General features: G+C 40.6%; 1 protein-coding gene across 1 annotated transcript in view; it reads right to left on the bottom strand.

Moving 5' to 3' along the window:
* LOC123518183 overlaps positions 1–8,140 on the bottom strand; it is a 329,501-nt gene extending 321,361 nt beyond the window's left edge. Inside the window, exon 1 of the mRNA XM_045278872.1 lies at positions 7,653–8,140. Coding sequence (XP_045134807.1) covers positions 7,653–7,655 — 3 coding nt within the window. The 5' untranslated portion in view covers positions 7,656–8,140. The remainder of the gene's footprint in view (positions 1–7,652) is intronic.
* Between the last annotated feature and the right edge of the window lie 1,838 nt (positions 8,141–9,978).

Below are 9,978 nucleotides of genomic sequence, written 5' to 3'. Positions count from 1 at the left end.
CTTATCATTTCACCCACTCTCTGCCTCCTCCTCCTCCTCCTCCTCCTCCTCCTCCTCCTCCTCCTCCTCCTCTTCTTCTTCTATCTCGTTCTCCTCCTCTTCCGCCTCCTCCTTCTTCACCATCGTTATCATTACTGTTATCATGTTATTGTTAGCACTTCTCCGGCCATGATGTCTAACAAGACTTGCTGAAGACGGTTTTCTTCAGGAATGGAGAGCTCCGTGTCTAATGAAACGTTAATTCACTAAAGGCCTGGGGCATGAGGACTTCTTGGCTAATGGCGTGACTGTCCTCGTTGTTCTCCTTCAAATGGTCTTGTCAAGTCAGGGGTTCCCTACTCAATACCCACCGTGCAAACACTGTTCATAATGCATGTTATATTCGTGTTTTCAGTAGTGAAGTTTATTACATTTTCAACGACAAGGAGATGTTAGTTAAGCTTTAAGTGGAAATATACCTTTATTGTATTCGCTTCGTGCTGTTCATGGTGGTCATGATTTATGCAGGACGAAAAAGAATCTACGAAAACAAAACAAACAAAGAATGTTAACATTTCAATGCAATGTGAAAAATGGTTCCAAGATCTTTACTTTGGAAATTATCTGATTTTTCTCCTGCCTGCCTGGATTTAAAAAGGAAAGAAAACTATTTTGGTGGCAAGAGTTCTGAAATTTACCACAAAATATAGAAATATCCGGAAAATACGTTAATTCTACAAATGAAAGGCAAGACACAACGCGTTCGTAGTGGTGGCAAAAAAGATAAGGCATTTACTAACTATTTTACAGGAAAGAGCGACCACTGACACTGAATATCAATGCAACCTAACCAGGATGGCAGAGATACTGATGAACCAGAGCGACGTTTCTTGGCCTGAGAGATTCCTAGAAGAGTTTTATTTATTTTCTTTATACCTTGCTTTGCTTACCTTTCAGGGTGCGGTCCAGACCATTTCTGGTCTCATAGAGGAGGCAGGCAGGGACACACATGCACATGCGCACACACACACACACACACACACACACACACACACACACACACACACACACACACACACACACACACAAAGAGGGTACGATTCTTAGTCATCTGCTCATACCAGAAAGTCATTGTTGCAATATTTCGGTCTGCATCCAGTATCTATTTGCTAGAGTGTGAAACAGGTGTCTCCAAGGAAAAGTTTACATCCCTCTCCACTCTCACCATCCGACTCTTTTCACGTTGTTACACTCGGAAATTTACACACCTCATGGACGGTCAAAGTGATATCTTATACCTGACATCGAAATTGGGAAATATATTTAAAAACACGGCTCAGAAAAAATACTCTGCAATTATTGAACAAAAAAAAAATCGAAAGGCTGAGAGATATTAACGGAATGGGAAATCAAGGAAAAGTGAGCAATCCAAACTCGAGTTCAGTAACTGACATTAAGTAAAAGTATATGTAAGTTGTTGTTTTTTTAAAGTAACATTTATCATCACTGATTTATGTTAAGTCACCACGAATCTGGAATACCATTACCACTGCTGCTACTACACCCAAATGACGCAGCAATTAAACGTCACACTGAGACGAGGACACTTCACACACCACAACACACGTAACCGCCCACTTCGACGCCGTGTCAAGCCGCCACTTCAACACATCACTTGCTCTGCTACAGATAAGCAAAATACAGAGCAACGTCATTTAGCGTCATCCATACACCTTTGCGTACTTGTTCCTCGTCAACATTCTACCTTTTTTTCTTGTCGTACACACACACACACACACACACACACACACACACACACACACACACACACACACACACACACACACACACACACACACACACACACACACACACACACACACACACACACACACACACACAGAGAGAGAGAGAGAGAGAGAGAGAGAGAGAGAGAGAGAGAGAGAAATAAAAGATGTCGATAAAAAGAAGCACGTAACGTTGAAACATTTCCAGTCCAAACACGCCAGGCGGCAGCAGTTTCGCCGCAACCTGATCGAAGCAACATCGAGTTATCTATCTCGGGTGACACCTTCAACACGATTCCCCACAATTCCTGCAGCTGTACCTCGCAGCATGAACTACGGAAGACATGCCCGGAATTCTGTGACCGTTGACTAACAGTGCCGCCCACAGTTCGCCTCGCACCACATAACTCTACCCGCGAGCTTGGATGAGAGTGGTTCTCATCCCCCACCACCTTGATGAGCTACACTCCAACCATCGTCTGCACCGCGATAAACAGAGGGTTCGAGTTTGTTTCTACTAAGGCACCTTTAGGAACATAAAAACATAACAAAATTAGGAAAGGAGCAGAGAAGTCAGATCCACACTTAGCAGTGCTTATATAAAATCTATGTACCTATATCCACTTAGACCTATCCATAATTTTATTTAGTTTTCTTATAAAAACTCCTTAATGACTCATCACAACCATCGTAATTAGTATGACTATTTCAGTAATCTACCATTCTTATTATATACCAGTACCTTCTTTTTTTCTAATTTATTTAGTCTGAAGAGTTACTTCTAGTCCCATTCAAATTTAATAGTAACCGTAAGAATCTTATCTACATCACCATAGTCATACCCCTAATACCCCATTTAACTATACCACTTCAGAATCCTTCCCTCTCCACCTCGGCTCCTACGTGATGTCGTAACCAAGAGCTAGAGAGAAAGGTATCACAAAATCATGATAGACATGCTCACCACGATCCACTCCTGAAAGATATAGGAATGTGACGCGCACGGTCAGGTCATGGTCGCAGGTCAGATTCCTATGAATTTAATATCAAAGCCTCCGGGAAACGACGACAGAATATCGCCCAAAGAAGACAGTTTTTTTATCTTGTTGTACCTAGCTAGACCAGGATATGTATCTTGTACAATACTGAAAAACTGTAGCTAGGAAGGGCGCTGGTCTATCCATGAGAACACAGAAGAATGGGAGAAGTGACTTTCACTGGAATGCTGGAACACTGTTTACATTCCATGACAATGAAAACTATACAGCCTCCTCCTCCTGTTCCTTAGTGCCAGGAAAACCTTGCCTGGTGTATTCTTTTCTTTTCTTCTCATGCCTCTAGTGCTACAGCATAAGTTTTATCTTATTTCAGATATCATTTTACTATCACTTAAGTTATATTATGTTTACGGTGATATTCTATGTAAAGAACAGAATTAAAAGTCACTCCAAGCTATACATACATTATATATGTATTTACTTTGTACTGTCAAACATTCAGTTACTACATCAAGTTCAGAGACTGTCTCTTATAGTGAATGAGTTAAATAACGTCTCCTTACCACATAGCAGCACTAGGAAGGACATGCAACTCGTGATTGTAACGCTTGTATCACAACATTTCGCACCGTATAATAATTCATTTGTTCGTTTACATTTTTACCCTGAATGTCTTTCTCGCCTCAACTTTTCCGAAGTTATTATCTATACTGTGTTCATTGCCAATATTTTTTTTTTCTATAAGCCAATAACAACGTATACACAGGCACTGTCGACGAGAAAATCTAGATAAGAAGGCCTCTGGATGACAAACCAACCAAGAAAAGTGAAAGAAAACTTATGCCAGAACAAAAGAGGGTTAAAGTAGCTAAAGAGAGGAAAACAAAGTGGCCTATGAGAATATAACAGAGCCTACTTAAGCTCCATCTCTCACTCTGTCTTTGTACTCTGAGGCACAGGTAAAAACAACACCAAAAGTGTGTGTGTGTGTGTGTGTGTGTGTGTGTGTGTGTGTGTGTGTGTGTGTGTGTGTGTGTGTGTGTGTGTGTGTGTGTGTGTGTGTGTGTGTGTGTGTGTGTGTGTGTGTGTGTGTGTGTGTGTGTGTGTGTGTGTGTGTGTGTGTGTGTGTGTGTGTGTGTGTGTGTGTGTGTGTGTGTGTGTGTGTGTGTGTGTGTGTAGTATTACAATTACCGAATACCATTCACGACTTTCTACTCAAGGTTTAATATCACTGAACCATAAGTACAGTTACATAACCTGGATAGATATACAAGACTTAAGAGAATGTGATAATGTTGGTATTATTGTTGTTGCTGTTGGTGTTGGTGGTGGTCGTGGTACTGATTGCGAAAAATTGGTGATACTGCAGTGACAGGGAAAAACAAAAGTGGTATCCTACACAGTGATGATGTTAACAATGAGGTGGCAATATTGAGGAAATGATGAGTAAAGTAAGAGTTGAGAAGTAATGATATTGAATATGTGCTTTAGAATCAAGCTTAACATAACCAACAAATACCCCAACCATACACCTTATCTAACCTAACCTATCCTATGCTAACCATGTCTAACGTAATATATATATATATATATATATATATATATATATATATATATATATATATATATATATATATATATATATATATATATATATATATATATATATATATATATATATATATATATATATATATATATATATATATATATATATATATATATATATATATATATATATATATATATATATATATATATATATATATATATATATATATATATATATATATATATATATATATATATATATATATATATATATATATATATATATATATATATATATATATATATATATATATATATATATATATATATATATATATATATATATATATATATATATATATATATATATATATTTATCAACCAAAGTAATCTTACAAAGCCAAACTTTATTGAATCTAACATATAGTTGCTTTACCTAAACTCAAATCAACTTACCTAACACAAGTACTTTATTTCATCAAACCCAACCCAATGCAACTTAACCCAACCTAGCTTTACCTTATCCCTAACCTAACGTAATCTAATTCGAGGAAAGGTAACAACAATAACACTATATGTAAGAAGGCAAAGGCGTTACTCTGAAAGGAAAAATGTATGAGAACGTGCATGGTTGCCTAATAAACTAGCTACACAGTTGCCTGAGTGACTTGCTGGCTAATTGAGTGTTTACGGAATGGCAAATGGAATGAAGACGTGTGTGTGTGTGTGTGTGTGTGTGTGTGTGTGTGTGTGTGTGTGTGTGTGTGTGTGTAATTCACCACGGTTGCCTGTTGGTCACCAAGCCAGCCTTCCCCATTACGGAGCGATCTCAGAGCTCATAGACCGATCTTTGGGTAAGACTGAGACCACAACACACTCCACAAACCGGGACACCGAGGCCACAACCCCTCGAGTTATATCCCGTACCTACTTGCTGCTAGGTGAACAGGGACTACACATTAAGAGGCTTGCTCATTTGCTTCGCCGCTTTCCGGGATTCGAACCCGGACCCTCTCAGTTGTGAGCCGAGCTTGCCAACCACTACACTATGCGGTGTGTGTGTGTGTGTGTGTGTGTGTGTGTGTGTGTGTGTGTGTGTGTGTAATTCACGACGGTCGTCTGCTGGTCACCCAGCCAGTCTTCCCCATTACGGAGCGAGCTCAGAGCTCATAGACCGATCTTCGGGTAGGACTGAGACCACAACACACTCCACACACCGGGAAAGCGAGGCCACATCCCCTCGAGTTACATCCCGTACCTATTTACTGCTAGGTGAACAGGGGCTACACATTAAGAGGCTTGCCCATTTGCCTCGCCGCCTCCGGGATTTGAACCCGGACCCTCTCGACTGTGCATCTTTAACATACATGCATCTCTCAGTGACTTCCTTGAGCTAATTTTGAGTGCAGCGTGAATGGGTAAATAGTGTACATTTCAAGTGAGTCCTCTCTCCAGAACTACCAAGATGCCTCTGTGTTTCTGTAAGGTTTGAAGGGCTCAGTGTTCGTTTTTCCGGACGTGAGTGTGGAAGCTGTGAGGTCAGGAATTCTCGCTGTGAAGGTCTCGTTAGGATTCACTGTCACTTCCACGTAGGAAAATATATATAAAAAAAACATAGTTGCATTAACACATAGAGTACTGAGAAGGAAAAGTACTGAGAGGTGCAGGAATAACGCGCCCTCACGCCCTCGACAGCCAGCCAATCAAAAGTTTCATCCAATAAAGTCACGTCTGATCTACTTTTATATAGAATCAGTAAAGGAGGCGGCTAAGGAATGACAGGTTGGAGGGAGGAAGGGGGAGAAGAAAAACAGAGAGGAGAGATGATAGAGGAAAGGAGGGCGAGGAGAAGCATCCACCGAGTATGACAATTGTTGTGAGAGTAATAAAACCTCGTTTTAGATTCAGGTACCGTAGCTGCTGCTGCTGCTGCTGTTGATTTATTTTACGGAAAAAATATAAAACACGTAGTCTTGCTAACTACATTAATGATGTCTCAGTTGGAAAAAAAAAGGTAAATAAAAATTAAGCAAAGGAAACAAAGTGCAAGTGCATATGTCTTATAAAAAGGAAAAAGAAACGAGCGCGGTACCGCGGCCAAATCGTGAAATCAGATTACCTTCGCCGCCAGCGCAGTGTGAACGTAGAATACAGAAATGTAAATTACGGCACAAAATACTAACCTTAGAAATGCTTTAGCCACCTATGAATTGCAGGAAATATATTTACACACTCGTATTCAGGCAGGCAGTGAAATTACAATCTTCTCAAGTTTTACATATAGATTATTCTATGTTAGTATAAAAATTGCGTGCAGTACACAGAATGGACACATTATGTACGAATAACGCGTGAGACACACAGATTATTAGAATGCGATATGAAATAATGCATACGAGAGTTTAGTAAAAAAAATAAATTAAAATAAGGGCAAAAAAAAAATCAAAAATAGATTGATAGATGGATGAACTAATAAACAGATGCACAGGTAACTAATGATGTCTCCTGGTACCAGATGAGGAGGTTCAATGAGAGCAAAATTCATTATAATAAATGTAAGGGACCGAGTGGTGAAGTTGGTCAAGACAGGTGAGGATAATTGAAACAGGTGTGCCAGGGGGAGTTGTGTTAATTAAGAGATGTGTGGGCTTTGGGAAAGGTAATTGTGACGCATGTAGGACAGGTGATGCTGATTATAATAGGTGTGTGTATTACGGACAACAGGTGTGTGTGTGTGTGTGTGTGTGTGTGTGTGTGTGTGTGTGTGTGTGTGTGTGTGTGTGTGTGTGTGTGTGTGTGTGTGTGTGTGTGTGTGTGTGTGTGTGTGTGTGTGTGTGTGTGTGTGTGTGTGTGTGTGTGTGTGTGTGTGTGTGTGTGTGTGTGTGTGTGTGTGTGTGTGTGTGTGTGTGTGTGTGTGTGTGTGTGTGTGTGTGTGTGTGTGTGTGTGTGTGTGTGTGTGTGTGTGTGTGTGTGTGTGTGTGTGTGTGTGTGTGTGTGTTTGGATCAAGAGGAATCTCTCTCTCTCTCTCTCTCTCTCTCTCTCTCTCTCTCTCTCTCTCTCTCTCTCTCTCCGTATTCAGGAAATCTCTGACTCCTGTCAAAGGGTGAAAACGGATAAAAATGCCATATAAAAAGCTATGAAGGATACAAAGAACCAAAGAAGGAATCAGCTATAAAAAAAAACACACTATCATGATATCGGCTTTGAGGGACCCGCACCATACCCACGCCATAACCTGACTGGTGAAGGTGTGCCCCTCTATGAGCGCGACAGGGAAGACAATAAGGCGATGACAAGCTGCCTCTCATGGAAACACAAACCACAAAGCGTTCTTACCATGGCTGCACCGCTGAGTGTCTTCCTCCTTCCCTGCGGGCGTGTTGGTGGAGGCGCCGGTGGTGGTGTTGGTGGTAGTTCACGAGATTCTCAAGCCACGTTCCTCCCTCCTTCTCCTCCTACACCATCTCCTCCTTCTCCTCCTCTTACTTCTTTTCCGGTTCCTCCCTTACGCCACAACCACCACAACAATAACAGGTGACGCCGATGCAGCTGTCACTACATACAAAAAAAACACACAAACACACTCACTCACCCACTCACTCACTCACTCACACACGCACTGGGTCCCAGAACTTTCTTCAGATCACAAGGCGGAGTAATAAGCCTTAGAGTAATAGTATGCACCGTGGACAGTGAGGAAACTCATTCAAGATCTCATCAATTATTGCCGAGGTGCGGGAGCGTATCCAGTACCGAGGAGCGACACTCACGCGGCCTCGCCTTGCTGGGCCATAGTGGTGCGCGGCGTCTACTTCCCGCCACGGCCAGCGCCACACTGCCTCCTGCCTTCCGCCTCCACCTTCAGATAAAACTATCACGCGCACGCCCTGTTACCACCGCCATGGAGGTGATGAGGGTTGCAGGGAGGGTAGAAGGAAGGCAGAAAAGATAAGGTAAATGAGGAATGATGCTAGATATGGATGTAGGGAAGAGAGGCAATGAGAGGGAGGAAGGGGGAGAAAGAGTAATGCAAACAAGGAAAAAATGAGTTTTTTTATGATGCTATTGAATTACAAGCGAGTTGATTCAAATAAATACTGACAAAAGAATTGGACTACTTTCAAAAGGGATGAAAATCTAGCCTTGTTATTAGCTAATGGACAGCACAAGACAATAATGGCAAACAAAAAATACACTCTATTCATAGAGAGAGAGAGAGAGAGAGAGAGAGAGAGAGAGAGAGAGAGAGAGAGCACAAACAAGTCAGTTAAATGGAAGTGGCAGGCAGGTGAAGGGAAGGAAATTACGACCAGGTATAATTAGCAATATTAAAGTCGCTCTCCATAAAGATTCCTGAACAATGGCATGATTCAGACACATTAAACCCGCGCCTGTATTTCGAATGCGGGGAGGAAAAATTACTTAGTTTAGGTGAACGGAATAATAAAGAGAGGAAGACAATAATAGTGCCAGAAAATTGGAAGAGAGAGAGAGAGAGAATGCTTGTGTGTGTGTGTGTGTGTGTGTGTGTGTGTGTGTGTGTGTGTGTGTGTGTGTGTGTGTGTGTGTGTGTGTGTGTGTGTGTGTGTGTGTGTGTGTGTGTGTGTGTGTGTGTGTGCATCCATAGCTATGCACACTATATAAACAGCATACCTGGAATTGTGACGTGTTAAAAGTAATAAGAATAAAATACTTGAACGATAAAAATCATGAAATACACACATCAAAATGGACAAACTATAGAGTAATTCATAAGAGAGAGAAAAATACTAGCACTGATAAACGACAAAAAATAAATAAATAAATAAAGATTGCACAGAAACAGAACATGAGCAAACCTGAAAAAAAAAAATCAGAAAAGTGACCAAAATTGAACAAGGAAATAGCAGATGATCAGATGGAACAAAAGGATGACAAACAAAAGGTGAGACAGAAGCGAGAGGAGAGGGGCAGATAGGGAAATAAAATGGGAGAGGGCTGGATGAGATTGGCATGTCAACAAGAAATTAACTATAATGTATCGTGACTAATGAGGATGTGTAGGAGTTTGTTGTAATGACTTGTACATTATATTCCATTCAGTCCCTATGTAACACCTCCTTTTGAAACCATAATGTATTCCAGCTAACTTGATGGAGGTAGAGAGGTGTGTAAGAGAATGCAGAGGCGTACCGATAGAGAAGTAATTTAATTCGCTCAATTAGTTTTAAGATTATCTGTAAATACCAAGTAGCATAAGAATTACCTAATGTGTATGCTGGTTCTGTTTCTTGATATATGGATAACTAACTCCCCTAATTTACCGAAGAGATAACTATTTCCTTGATAACCCCACGAAATTACTATTTCCTAGATACAAGAATAACTATTTCCCTGACACACAGAAGAGATAACTATTTCTTTCCCAGACAAAGGAGACGACTGTTTCCTTGGCACACTAATGATTCCTGACACACTAATGGAATAACTGCTTCCTTGCCACACTGAGGAGATTATTTCTTAGAGAATTACATGATCTGTTTCAGTGGCAGACTGATAAGCAGAAGAAATCATATTTTCATGATAAGAAATGAACTCACTGGTTTCTGAACACTAATGAAATTACTATTTCCCCGCCACACTAATGAGATGACCATTTCCTTAACATCCCGATGAAATAATT

This window comes from Portunus trituberculatus, chromosome 43 (genome assembly GCF_017591435.1).
Source record: "Portunus trituberculatus isolate SZX2019 chromosome 43, ASM1759143v1, whole genome shotgun sequence".
Lineage (NCBI taxonomy): Eukaryota > Metazoa > Arthropoda > Malacostraca > Decapoda > Portunidae > Portunus > Portunus trituberculatus.
Note: the sequence above shows the minus strand (reverse complement) of the source record. Positions and strands in the feature narration are given on the sequence as shown.